The sequence below is a fragment of the Camellia sinensis genome, chromosome 13, assembly GCF_055761805.1.
Source record: "Camellia sinensis isolate YWXY chromosome 13, ASM5576180v1, whole genome shotgun sequence".
Classification (NCBI taxonomy): Eukaryota; Viridiplantae; Streptophyta; class Magnoliopsida; order Ericales; family Theaceae; genus Camellia; species Camellia sinensis.
Window position 1 is genome coordinate 48,276,570 of NC_138973.1, and position 14,213 is coordinate 48,290,782.

At 37.8% G+C, this 14,213-nt stretch overlaps 1 protein-coding gene across 2 annotated transcripts; it reads right to left on the reverse strand.

Moving 5' to 3' along the window:
• Positions 1-2,941: 2,941 nt before the first annotated feature.
• On the reverse strand, positions 2,942-14,013 carry LOC114285054 (Protein kinase superfamily protein). 2 transcript variants are annotated; one of them, XM_028228045.2, is made up of 5 exons: positions 13,012-14,013; positions 10,280-10,540; positions 4,442-4,564; positions 3,270-3,758; positions 2,942-3,180 (listed from the first exon to the last, which is right to left on the reverse strand). In XM_028228045.2, exons 1-5 carry the CDS (start codon positions 13,366-13,368, stop codon positions 3,175-3,177), a joined length of 1,236 nt encoding a protein of 411 aa, XP_028083846.1. In that variant the 5' UTR covers positions 13,369-14,013; the 3' UTR covers positions 2,942-3,174. The 2 variants fall into 2 exon arrangements, with proteins under 2 accessions (XP_028083846.1, XP_028083847.1); XM_028228046.2 differs by lacking the exon at positions 4,442-4,564 and having other exon boundaries at positions 13,012-13,990.
• Positions 14,014-14,213: the final 200 nt, after the last annotated feature.

The window sequence follows — 14,213 nt, forward strand, 5'->3', positions numbered from 1 at the left end:
TGTGGTGACGCGCCTCGCCATCATGTCCGGTACATCTTTTTATGACTTGGGCTCGCCTTTTGATGGCACGCCTTTTTATGGATTGGGCACGCCTTTTGATGGCACGCCTTTTGAAAGATTGGGCACACCTTTTGAGGGTGCGACTTTTTAAAGGGTCCGACAAGACTCTGTAAACTGTCCCGACATTGATTCCGGTTAGCTCCTTCATGGGTCCGACAAGACTCTGTAAATTGTCCCGACATTGATTCCGGTTAGCTCCTTCATGGGTCCGACAAGACTCCGTAAACTGTCCCGACATTGATTCCGGTCAGCTTCTACATAGGTCCGACATGACCCCGTAAACTGTCCCGACATTGATTCCGGTCAGCTTCTACATCGGTCCGACATGACCTCGTAAACTGTCCCGACATTGATTCCGGTCAGCTTCTACAACGGTCCGACATGACCCCGTAAACTGTCCCGACATTGATTCCGGTTAGTTTCTACAAGGGTCCAGCAAGACTCCGTAAACTGTCACAACAACTGTCACAACATTGTCTGCTACAACGGTCCGACATGACCCCGTAAACTGTCTGCTACAACTGTCCGACATGACCCCATAAACTGTCTGCTATATCGGTCTGACACGACCATACCGTGTCTCCTATCCTGTTTTATTTTATTTGTCAGTTTACTTTCCTGTTTTGTTACTCTCTTCAAACTCAAGTTGGTTTGTGTCTAACCTCCTTGAGTTTGAGGGGGGCTGTTAATGTACACCTAAATCTACTCCACTAAACCTAACCCACTACACCACTCCACCTCCACTTCACCTACTCCACTACACACTCCACTTCACCTACTCCACCACTCCACCTCCACTTCACATCTCCATCTCCTATATAATGTACATACAATACATCACAACATACAACAATCAATAATACAATCATTTCTCTTTATACATTAAATTTCTACAGGATTCGTTAGGTAATTGAAAGTACACTTGTGTAATTCTTTTTTGTCTTCTTAGTAGATTGTTTTATGGTTTTGGTCCGTAGTTTTTTATCACAATTGGAGCCACTCCAATTATGATTTTTTCACATTAAATCGTTGTGTCGATCTATTTTTAATTATTTGATTGAGATTGTCATTCGTTATTTAAAATTAAAATATAATCACAAGTCAATATCTTGGGTTTTTAAAAAATTTCAACAATGAAATTTTCCTATTTTTATGCCTCATTTTACTTAATTATTGTGCGACCAATCACGCGGGGCGGGGGATTTAATAAAAATGCTTTAGGCATGTGGGCATGTGAATTTAAATAAATTGCAATATTATTTATGTGGGTATGAAAAAGTGATAACTTATTTTCAACCAGACTTATCGTTAATGTTTCTATTAGGATGTGGACCACATGGGTTTTTTTTTTTTTTTTTTTTTTGGTGAATATGGACCATATGGTTATTGCCAAAGCAATGGTGATTTGTAGAATTGCTTTGCTGAAAATATTCTTGCTCGGTCAAAAAATGTGGCCATGTTAAGTCCAGAGTTACCTTTCAATTTTTGAATGACTCAAATGGAATCTAAGGACATAGTGCATTCACTGATGATTAACAAAGTCTTCTTTTTTTAATTCTCTCTCAAAAGAATATGAAGGTGCATAATCACTCACAAAATAATTCATTTGTTAAGACAAGAAAGTTGAATTTCATATTTGACCCATTAATTAGGCCAACTCAAAGAGAAGAATATTAGGATTAAAAGCACTAAGCCTTACCATCACCACAAATCAACCACATGTTGATTAAAAAAACACTTTGAAGGGTTTTTTTTATTTTGTTTTTGTAAGGGAATAAGGAATGAGAAATGTCGTAGCGTAACAGTAAGACTGAAACTTAGATATCATGCTCGGTAAGAGAGTGTCTCATCTATTATGCCAACTCTTTTATTTTTTAAACACGTTTAGGATTCAATTGCAAAAAATTCACACAATTTATACAAGGATACTTGCACAATATATATATATATATATAAAATAAATACATAAAACTATTGACTATTTAATTGGGTTAGGAAACTTGTGGGGTAAAAAATGAATAGGCATTTGTAACTCAAAAAATATGAACATGTATGAGTAATTTTATTTTTTATATATTTATTTTTCTTGATAAATATAAATTCTAAACATAACATTAACAAAATAGTAGTGAAAGAGTGAATTTACAATCCTGGATACATAAGCCCGAAAAGATTCAAGTGGTTCGGCTTTTAAGTCTATCTCCACGGCGAAAACGACTGAACAATTCCACTATAAATTTAGAGATTACTATGAAGCATCTCTCTCTCTCTCAACAACCCTCTTATAGAAACTCACAAGATCACAAGATCATCATAACTTTAGGATTCTAAATAAACCCTTATACAAGGAACCGAAGGTAACAAACCAAGTCAAAATAGACCCAAATATAAATATCAAGTAGGATCTGTCATGCCATGCAAGTTGCTAACGGGTGATAAGCATAATCTGAGTCAAATTCGAGACACTCACAACAATGTCAAATATCCATATCTTAAAACATATCCTAGCATTATCATAGCTCGCAAGAAGCCATTTGGTTAGATACCCTACTTCTCAATATTTCATATTCCAACTCAAAAAATTGCGACATTGGATGCATTTGCTTCACAATGTCGTTACAAATAAAGTACACCCTCGTCACGGCAAATTAGGGCTATGCTTGGATCTTAAATTTATAATGAGAAAAGAAAATTTTATGTATTAATGTCAAATTGCAAGCTGCCTTATGTCAATACATTCCATGTTGACAATATAATTGCAACACTGAATAGTGGTAATCTTTATTTCCAATGCTCAATGAAAAGATGTAAACAATATGATGTCTAAATTAGCAACTGAAGGAGACTATTATCCAACCAATAAAGCAAGAAGAAAAATCACTTCACAAGAACAACGTTTTATTTTTGAAATTTACAATCAATGTGTACAAAGTTCCCTCTAAAGGCATACCGTTCTATGCATCAGATTTGGTTTGTTACCTTTTTATGCTTCCCTGTTCCATATATAAATATAAATCTCTCAACAAAAATAAAAAAACAAAAACTCAAACCTCATTAGTCAAAAGGTAGTCTCTCTTCTCTTCACGGCTGTATATGTATTCAATGTTCAAGCATTTATACCTGTCAAAAATAAAAAATAAAAAAATCAACTATAAAAAGTCTATTGTTCTTTCTCCTCTTTAAGATCAAAAAATTCTTCATTTACTAACCCTAGCTGAATTATCTCTTGGCTGAGGTAAGTGCGAAATTTTTCTTGTAGTATCGCTAACTCCCATTTGATGTGAGTGCTTCCTTGAGGTAACAACCGGGTTAGATGCAGATGACTCCGAAGAATTTCCCTCTTCTGAATCTGCTATTGCTTCCTTCAAGCTCTCCACCACCTGACTCATTGATGGTCGATCTTTTGGATTCTTGTCTAGGCAACTATCTGCCAACTTGGCAATCTTCCGAGCTGCACTGAAAGAATATTGATTTCTTAGCTTTGGATCAATAATCATGCTAAACCTCTTGCTGTCAGATGGGTACTGTTTCACCCATTCTAGAAGCTTCTGCTCCGCCAATGGCCGGTTTCTTTCCAATGTCCGCCTGCCAGTTAGAATCTCATAAAGCACTACACCAAAATTATATATATCACTCTTGATTGTAAGACGGCCGGTCTCAACATATTCTGGGGCAGCATATCCATAAGTCCCAACCACCTGACATAAAAAATTTGGAAAATTAGCTACAAAAAAGTTCTCAAGAGTACCGCAATAATAATGCACGTAGCCAAGTGACATCAAGCAAGCATATGCTTCTCCATGGTAGAAAGAAAGAGGATTCGAGAGACCCTTGCTTGATTCCTCAAAAGATTATCTACTTCACAAGCATAATAGTTTGTTCATAATGTGTTAGTCATTGTTGGGGATGTCTCATATAAATTTCTTTTTTTTATGACTGGGTGTCTGGGCCAGCTTACACGCACCTTAACTAATCCTGGGATGTCTCATATTCTACCTAGTTTGTGCATATAACTCATTTGTGACCTGCTCGGCCCGACTAATGGGCAAATGCTAGATCCAACATGGTTATTGTTGTATGCAGATCTTAGAATATATGTAGGTTATTTCATGGATTATGGTAAATATTGATACAGACAGCTTTGAAGAGAGACAGCCGTTCCTTTTGTATTTTCTCCTTCTTTTGATAGTGAAACCCTCTGTCGTTCTTCACCTATGGACGTAGGCTTATAGCCGAACCACGTATATCTTTGTGTTATTGTGTGATTCCTTGTTTTATTTTCTCATTTTTTGTTCGTTCTGTCATAACAGTCATAGAGTTCACCAGTTATGCAGTTTAACCATGCCATTATATGGTCTTTTTTCATACAGTACACACCTACCGCTGTGGATACATGAGTACGGTCACCAATTGGGCCTTCCCTAGCAAGCCCGAAGTCCGAAAGCTTTGGCTTGAAGTCTTCATCCAAGAGCACATTCGAAGCTTTGAAGTCTCGATATATCACCTTCAAGATTAACACAAGAAGAAATAGTTCAACAATTTCTACATTAGCCCAAACAAATGAAAATTATAAAAGTTTATGCTAACTAGGACATAGTACGTGTATATCTGTTGTACTTGTGAATATGTATTTTTTATATTTCTGTTATTCTCTATCTCTCTTAAGGGTAGTTTAGTCTTTCTCTTATAATTAGGATATTAGGGCTTTGTTAGTTTAGGCCTCGTTTGGGAACTATCCCATTTAGCTAAAAAGTCAAAAAGTTATTCAAAAAGCCAAAAAGCCAACAACCCATACCAAAAAGTCAAATATTCTCTTTTCTCTCTACTTTTTGCACACTTTTTTGTAAAAAGTCAAAAAGTTGTCCCAAACATACTAATTTTTTTTAGCTCATATTTTAGCCAAATAGTCAAAAAGTTCCTAAATTAGCCTGTTCCCAAACGAGGCCTTAGTATATATATTGTATTCAACCATTCTGATTATTTATTCAATAAAGAGATTATTATGTTTGTTATCATGGTATCAGAGCTAGGTCACATCAGCAGACTTAGCACGTTGATGTTGCCTTCTCTCGTTTGTCATCTTCTCCCTTTGCATACGTCCTTCGCAGGTGTTCTCTTCTCCCATACGACTTGTGAATCATTCTGAAGCATCTGTTCTAGGCATCGCAAGTGGTCTCCTCCCACATACGACCTACGAATCCTTCTAGAACATCTATTCTAGGCATCGCAGCTTTTGTTCCAGGCATATCGACTCTTGCAGTTGTGTTTTCTCCAGACTTCGTAACCTTTGGGTGAGTGGTTCTAGCCCAACGCAACCTGCAGCTCTTACGAAAGTCCTTTTCAGCCACTTTCGACTCATCTGGATCAGTCGAGTTGATATGGGTAGCAGTCGAACCTCTGTTTTTGCCTTCTCCCTGGTTTGATCAACTCTCTGTTCATTATATGGTTGTTTTGCATTGCTGAGTACTTTGATTTGCTTCATATTAGTGCAGAATACGTTTTGGGCTGCTTGATATTGCATATTATGCTTCTACTATTTTGCAACTATGTGTGATGATAAGTTCCACAATTCAATTAACATTAAGTTGGATGGGTCCAATATTGGTCGCATGTTATGAAGAATTTTGTAGTAGGCAAAGGCATGTGGGGCTATGTTGGTGGTGTTACAAGACGACTTGATGAAACTAAAGAAACAGAGGGTGCAGTTGCCCAATGGGATAAAGAGAATGCTCAGATTCTCACTTGGTTTCACAATGCCGTGGCATTCACCATTGGTCAGAATTTTTCTAAATATGATACATCGCAGAAAGTTTGGGATTATTTGAAGACTATGGATCTGGAATCCAATTTTGCCAAACAATATGACCTTAAGATGTCTATTCGCACTACCACACAGAGTGATAAGTCAGTTCAAGAATTCTATAATATGATGACATCTTATTGGGATCAGTTGGCCCTCGTGGAACCTTTGAAGCTCCAGGCACTTGATAGCTATGTGAGATATCGGGAGAAACAACGGCTTGTCCAGTTTCTCATGGCTCTTCGAGATTAGTTCGAGCCTCTTCGGGAGGCTATTTTGCATCGCTCTCCTTTGCCTTCTGTTGATGGAGCTGTTCGCGAGCTTATTGCAGAAGAAACCCGGTTTAAGGTCTCACATGTTTCTTCCCCTTCTCAGTCTGTCTTTTCTGCACCTCTCTTGCCAACTCCTGCTGCTTCTAATTTGATTCAAGTTACTGGGAAACCTCAGCCTCGGGTTTCCATGGATGAATGTAGTTTTTGCTGTCAGAAAGGTCACTAGAAGCATGCTTGTCCTAAGCTTTTGCAGCCCAAAAGTCGTCACCCCCTTATGCCTCATCTCATCAGCAATCATCTCACCATGCTCCTCCCACTGCCCATGCTACTACCATGTCTGATCCTATGTAGTCTATGTTTGAGCAATTCAAGTCTTTCATGGTGGCCAATCCGAATTTCTCATCTCAGGCCTCTGCTATGACTACTACTAAGTCAGGTTTGCCTAATTCATCCTCCTCAGGTAGTGTACCCACTTCATGGATTTTTTATTCTGGTTGTTCACATCATATGACTCCTATTGCATCTCTTCTTAGTAATCGCGTGTCTCCCTTTTCTCCTATCAATATTGCCACAGCTAATGGTTCTTCTATGAGTGTTCAATCTATTGGTTTCATTTCCTCTCCTCATTTATCTATTTCTCATGTCTTTTATGTGCCTCATCTCTCTATCAGTCTTATCTCTATTAGTCAATTATTTGATTCCGGTTTTGATGTTGTTTTCTCTTCTTCTCATTGTGTCAGGCAGGATCGAGTATCCAGGAGACAGATTGGGATCGGGCGTAGAGTTGGTGACCTACATATTTTGGAAAGCTTGCATGTTCCTCTAGCTGTGTCTTCTACTGCTTTATCTTCTTTTTGTTTAAACAATAAATCCTCGTTATTCTATATATGGCATTCTAGGTTAGGTCATTTGTCGAGTGATCGCTTGAAGTTGTTAGTTAAGTCTGGATATTTAGGCAATTTCCCTCTTTCTGATATTTCTGAGTGTAGTGGTTGTAAATTGGCTAAAATGTCTGCTCTTCCTTTTAATAAAAGTAATTCTATTTCTTCTTCACCTTTTCACTTGGTTCACACTGATGTCTGGGGCCCTTCCCCTATCATTACAAAAGGGGGTTCCACATATTATATGTCTTTTATTGATGATTACAGCAAGTTTACATGGGTCTATTTGATGACATGCAAATCTGATTTTTACAAAATATATTCCAACTTTCACTCCATGATTCGCACTTAGTTTTCTACCACCATTAAAATTCTTCGTTCTGATTTGGGGGGTGAGCATTATTTGTCTGAATTTACTGAGTTTCTAGCTGCTAATGGTACTATTCATCAGTCCTCTTGCTCTGACACTGCTGTGCAAAACGGTTGTGCTGAACGCAAACATCGGCATCTCCTTGATACAGCTCGCTCTCTGTTGCTTTCGTCTTCTGTCCCCTCTGTGTTTTGGGGAGAAGCTGTGCTCACTGCTGCATATCTTCTCAATCGGATGCCTACTTCTCTTCTCTCAGGTTCATCTCCGTAAGAGCATCTTCTTGGTACTATTCCCAATTATTCCCTTCTTCGTGTTTTTGGTTGTGCATGTTTTGTTCTCCTTCCCAAACGGGAACGCACTAAGCTTAGTTCTCGCTGTGTCTTATGCGTGTTTTTAGGGTATGGCATTAATCAAAAAGGTTATCGGTGTTATGATCCTGCCACCAAAAAGCTATATGTGTCTAGACATGTCACCTTTTTAGAAAAACTACCCTATTACACTATCCCTTTCCCACCTGTCCCCATTGCCAAGAATGAATTGGTTCATATTGATCCATTTCCTTTTATTGTTCTTTCCGACACATTTGTTTATGATCTTGAGGTGTCTACTTTGTCTCCTACTAGTACCCCTGATCCCTCCCCCACTCCTATTGCCCCTGCTCCTCTTCTTGTTTACAAGCGTCGCAAAGCACTTCCGAGCCCACCTGCTGCTAGTTCTATCGCCCCTTCCATTGGCTCTATGGATCTCGCTCCTTCTACGCATCGCTTTCCCAAGCGAGCTCGACATCCTCCAAATAGACATGGTTTTGGTAATACCTGTTTCTCCTCTTTGTATCAATCTTTTCTTTCTTGTCTTCATACTTACTTTGAGCCCAGGTCCTACAAGGAAGCCTGTCATGATCCGAATTGGATTTCTGCTATGAATGATGAGTTAACTGCTTTGGCTAAGACTTAGACTTGGGATTTGGTTCCGTTACCTGCTAACAAGAATATTGTGGGATGTAAATGGGTTTACAATGTCAAAACTCTTTCTGATGGTTCTTTGGAATGGTACAAAACTCGTTTGGTTGCCCAGGGTTTTTCTCAGGAATATGGCATTGATTATGACGAGACTTTTGCCCCCGTTGCTAAGATGACTACTGTTCGTACTCTTATTTCTGTTGCTGCTGCACATCAATGGCCTTTGTTTCAGTTAGATGTTAAGAATGCTTTTCTTAATGGGCATCTTACTGAATAAGTGTATATGCATTCTCCCCCTGGCCTCTCTCACCCTCCCGGTGTGGTTTGTCGTCTTCGTCGTGCTCAGTATGGTCTCAAGCAGTCTCCTCGTGCTTGGTATGAGCGTTTTCACTCTGTTGCTCTTCAGCTTGGATTTCGTCCTAGTCTTCATGATTGTGCTCTATTTGTTCATCATACTTCTGCTCATCATACTTCTGCTGGCCTTGTTTTCTTTCTTTTGTATGTGGATGATATGATCATCACTGGCTCTGATTCTGGCACTATTCGGGCGGTTAAGCATCAGTTGTTTCAGGAGTTTGAAATGAAGGATTTGGGGTCTCTTCGGTATTTTCTTAGTATTGAGGTTGCTACTTCTCCTACTGGGTATCTTTTGTCTCAGACTAAGTACGCCCATGATATCCTTTCTCGTGCCAATCTCACTGATGACAAAACGATCGACACTCCTATTAAGTTGCATGCCAAGTTTTCTCCATTTGATGGAGTTCCTCTTGAGGATCCTACTATGTATCGTGAGCTGGTTGGGTGTCTTGTTTATCTCACTGTTACTCGTCCTGACCTTTCTTATGTTGTGCATATACTCAGTCAGTTTGTTTCTACTCCTCGCTCCACTCATTGGGCTGCCTTGCTCCGTACCTTTCGCTACCTTTGTGGTACTTTGTTACAGTGTCTCTTGTTGTCTTCCTCTTCAGACTTGGTTCTTCGTGCCTATGCTGATGCTGATTGGGCTGGTGACATCTCCGATCGCAAATCTACTTCTGGCCTTTGTGTCTTTCTAGGTGATTCTCTTATCTCTTGGAAAAGTAAGAAACAGTCTGTTGTTACTCGCTCCACTGCTGAGGCCGAATACCGTGCCATGGCCCATGCTAGTTTTGAGATAGTTTGGCTTCGTTGGCTTCTTTCTGATATGGGTGTCTCTATCTCTTCCCCTACTCTGTTGTACTGTGATAATCAGAGTGTTGTACAGATTGCCCATAATTCCGTTTTTCATGAGCGTACGAAGCATATTGAGATAGATTGTCACTTTGTTCGCCAACATCTTCAGGCTGGCACTATTACTCTCCCTTTTGTTCCCTCCTCTCTTCAATTGGCCGATTTTTTTACGAAGACTCACACTGCTGCTCATTCTCATTTTCGTTTCTTGGCAAACTTTCGATACTTTCTGCACTCGCATCCTCAGTTTGAGGGGGGGGGTGTGAATATGTATTTTTTATATTTCTGTTATTCTCTGTCTCTCTTAAGGGTAGTTTAGTCTTTCTCTTGTAATTAGGATATTAGGGTTTTGTTAGTTTAGTATATATATTGTATTCAGCCCTTCTGATTATTTATTCAATAAAGAGATTATTATGTTTGTTATCAGTACTATCAATAACTATTAATCGGTGCTTCTCTTCTTTCCATGCCAGTTTATATACGTTTTTACTCCACTGTAAGCTTCTTATGTCCATTTCAGAAAAGCTTTTTGAGTTAAAATCCTGCTATAATGTAGAGTATGTTCAGTGCAATTCTTGAGCTGGATTAGATGATATGAACTTGCATTCCCATCCCTAAGACTAACTAGTTAGCATTATGGCTCCAAAAATTTAGATCATGCGAGCTTAAAGACTCAGTGAAACTGCAATATGTGATCACTAACATAAATTGACTAAAATAAATTGAACCTGGACTTCCAATTCCTCATGCAGATAAACCAATCCTTGAGCTGCACTGAGCATAATTTCAAGCCTTGTTTTCCAAGGCAGAATTGCCGGAACCCTGTTGAAAAGATGATCTTCTAAGCTCTTATTGGGCATGTACTCATATACCAATAGACGTTGTATCCCTCTTTCTCCATCAACAGAACAGTATCCTAGGAGTTTTACAAGGTTAGGATGATCGACAACACCAAGAAATTGAACTTCAGCAAGCCATTGTTTATGGCCCTACACAAGCCCGCGCGCACAAAAAAAAAAAAAAAAAAAAACAGAAAAAGAAACAGTTAATAAGGATCAAAGTGCAAAAGCAGCAATAATTTCCAAAAAAAAAAAAAAAAGAGGCGGAGAGAGATAGAGTTAGTAATCAAGTACGAGAGTAAATAATGATTTGTTTAATAAGAACCAATTTTTTTTCAGAACACAAATGCCAATCCTCATTATGAAAGAACATCAGACCATGAAATTGTTGATATTGAACAATGTATGTCTACATTTTACAGAAATATGAATGGGCTCAATATTTGATTTTGGTTGTCATCAACTTCTACTCAACTTCTTCCTTTTTGGTTCCACAAGAACTAATACTTGTCAGAGGATATTTGGGAGTGTATAGCTTCTTCTTTTATTCGTTTGACATCAAGTTCGGTTGTGAGTGATGGAGTGAGTTATCTAATTGGTTCCATGCTGGGCCAAAAAGTCTCACAAATAAGTGCAGCGTAATTGAGGATTGATTTTGCTAAGTAGCACTAATAAGCTTTCATTTACCCAGAAAGTTAAATTGCAATGTGTTTCGGACAGCCCATTCAAATGGCATAGTCCTCTGCATGTAGGACAATATAGTGGGCATTTCCCTATATAAGCCAAAATACTAAATCAATTCCCAAACTAAGCCTAGTTTTGAAAGAATTCCCAAAATAAGCTAACTCGTGGTTCACAATCACGATTTCAACATATAAACGCCTGTCTCGCGTGAAATTGGGGAAGTCTTAAAAACGTGGTTACAAAAAGCGTTTTTGATTAAGAAATCGCGGTTACAAAACGCGCTTTTAATTATTTTTTTTTTCGTCTGAACTCGCTGTTCCAAACTACGATTTTATCCAAAAAAAATTTTGTTCTGAATTCGTTGTTATAAACCACGCTTTTATGGAAAAAAAAATTTCTTTTGAACTCGCTGTTTCGAACCACACTTTTTGGCCAAAAATTTTTCTTCTGAACTCGTGGTTATGAACCACGCTTTTAGCCTAAATTTTTTTTCTTCTAAAAGCGCGGTTCTGAACCACGCTTTTTTAGCAAATTTTTTTTTTTAGTTTCAATTTAACTGAACTCTAAAGAAGAAATTTTTTATTTATTTATTTATTTTTTTCTGTTGTCATTATTTTGGTGATAATGTATTTCAAAATAATTTTTTGGGTTAAAATTATTTTACTAAAACCGTTCTCATGTTAATTTTTTTTTCTTTTCTTTTGTCTTTATTTTGGGTTAGAATGTGTAATTCAGTATTTTTTTTTGGCTTGACTAAAGTAAATTTATTTTATTTTTTCTTGTGTTTGTTTTGGGTTAAAAGATAATAATGTAATTCATAAATTTTTTGAGATTTAGTAAAGCCGTTTTGATGTAAATTTTTATTTTATTTTATTTTTTCTTTGTTTTGGGTTAGAAGGTGTTATTCAGCAATTTGTTTGGGCTTTAATAAAGCCGTTTTCATTTAAATATATAAACACAAATATATTCACAAATATAAACCCTAACCCTAATTTATTCGCATTAAAGTAGATGATAGAAGCCATACCAACGATAGAGAAACAGTACTGAAGCAGAGGGAGCTCGACAAAGAGAGAGCAGGGAGCACAGAGACAGAGAGAGAGGAGTAAGAGCGAGAGAGAGACAGCAGGGAGCGAAGAAGAGAGCAAAGAGGGAGAGAGGAAATGTAACAAGCGTGAATGCAAAACACGGGGCTGGGAGATTATATATAAGTTTTAAAATCGTGGTTGTGAACCACGATTCACTTAATGAAAAAAAAATTTGCCAAAAAACGTGGTTTAGAAAAGCGATTTCAGAACAAATTTTTTTTCTTCATAAAAGCGTGATTTTGAACAGCGAATTCAGAACAAAAATTTTTTCGGATAAAATCGTGGTTTGTAATAGCGAGTTCAGAAGAAAAAAAAAAATTAAAAGCGCGTTTTGTAACCACGATTTCTTAATTAAAAGCACTTTTTGTAACTACGATTTTAAGATTTTCCCAATTTCACACGAGACAGGCGTATATATGTTGAAATCGTGATTGTGAACCACGAGTTAGCTTATTTTGGGAATTCTTTCAAAACTAGGCTTAGTTTGGGAATTGATTTACTATTTTGGCTTATTTAGGGAAATGCCCCCAATATAGCACTATCTCAAATAGTATGTACAACAAAATTAATTAGTTTCCAATGATATGTAAAGCCTCAAATGAGTACTCAATTTTCTGAAATGTGAAAGGGATAACCCATGGCCCAAAGAAAAAGGCACCTTCAATTGTCTCTTCAAAGTCAAAATTCAGCCTCCTTCAACAACCAAAGGTCTTATACTATCCTAATAATTAAAGATTAAACAGGACAATTGCAGCAAGTAATAAAACTTAATTCAATTATACACTAAAATAAGTGGAAATGTTATGTTTCAAGAAAAAATTGTCAAAGAAACTTGAGAGGGAGTAGTACCTGCAAGCCATGTTTGTTAAGCTTTTTAATGGCAACCACAATAGGGTCACCCTCCCCATTTGGAGGCCTAATTGTACCCTTATATACATTCCCAAATCCACCTTCTCCAATCTTTAGCAACTTGTTGAAATCATTAGTTGCAGTTCTGAGCTCTGAGAAAGAGAACACTCTCAAATTGTGTTCCTTCTCTTTGTACAATTCCGGTATGCTCCGCGGCGATGATACCGAACCTACCGACTGTATGGCCTTGTTTGCCGCCGAATTATCCGATTTACTACTCTGCTTTTTCAACTCCGGTGCTGATTTCTCTTGCTGGGACTCGGACTTCGCCTTGAAGGGAAAGAAACAACACTTCATTCTTTAAATAAAAAAAAACTATTATATGTTACTCAAAACTCAGTAACACAACATAAAAAGGCTCAACCAAATCAACAGTGTCTGCAATTCAGAGAGAGAGAGAGAAGGAGAGGCAAAATTGGAAAAGAAACTCAGATGGAAGAATACCAGAGAAAGGCAGATAGGATAGGAAGAGAGAAAACCCAGAAGGAAAATGAAAGAAAACAATATTGTTTGACAGAAGCAGGTGGAAATATGAAGTGGAAGTGTGAATAAATCAAAAGAATAACGGAAAAAAACCCAAAAGCCAACTAGGGAATTGAAAGGAAAACAAAACCCAAATATTCAAAGAGTACTAAATGGGAATTTGAACATATTGAAAAGATAAGATTTTTAGCTTTAAATAAGGGAAAACCCAGATGAGAACAAGAAAGTAAAATGTGGGAATTATATGAGAGAGAGAGAGAGAGAGAGATGCGACGTGTATGAAACGAAATGGAAAGCGAAGAAGAAGAAGATGACGACGACGACAATCTACAGAGGACTCTGAAATTTTCCAAAAAAGATGACAGTCCGAAACGCCTTTATTACGCTATGGTTTTGTTTGGTTGATCTTTTTCGCGCGTTTTAATGGGGTGTTGTTGGTTTTTGGGTACTGCTACCACTAGTGAATAGTAATGGGAACGGGGACTTTTGACAGCTGTGGTGTGGATTTCCAAGGTCGACGCGTGGTGGGAATGGGAGAAATTATTAGGTGTTCATAAACCACAGCTTGTATGTTGGTCCTGGCCAATCAAGGTTGGCCACCGTCGATAAGCTATCCGATAGTGTTAGAGTATTGCTCCACCACACCACTCAAAATAACA

Bases quoted from the DNA above. Each gene is read 5' to 3' on its own strand.
- LOC114285054 (XM_028228045.2), bottom strand. From the start codon at position 13,368: ATGAAGTGTTGTTTCTTTCCCTTCAAGGCGAAGTCCGAGTCCCAGCAA. The intron at 4,565-10,279 runs GTTCAATTTATT...TTAATCTTGAAG, and splicing joins ATGAGGAATTGGAAGTCCAG to GTGATATATCGAGACTTCAA. The intron at 3,759-4,441 runs GTAGGTGTGTAC...TTTTTATGTCAG, and splicing joins GTACTCATGTATCCACAGCG to GTGGTTGGGACTTATGGATA.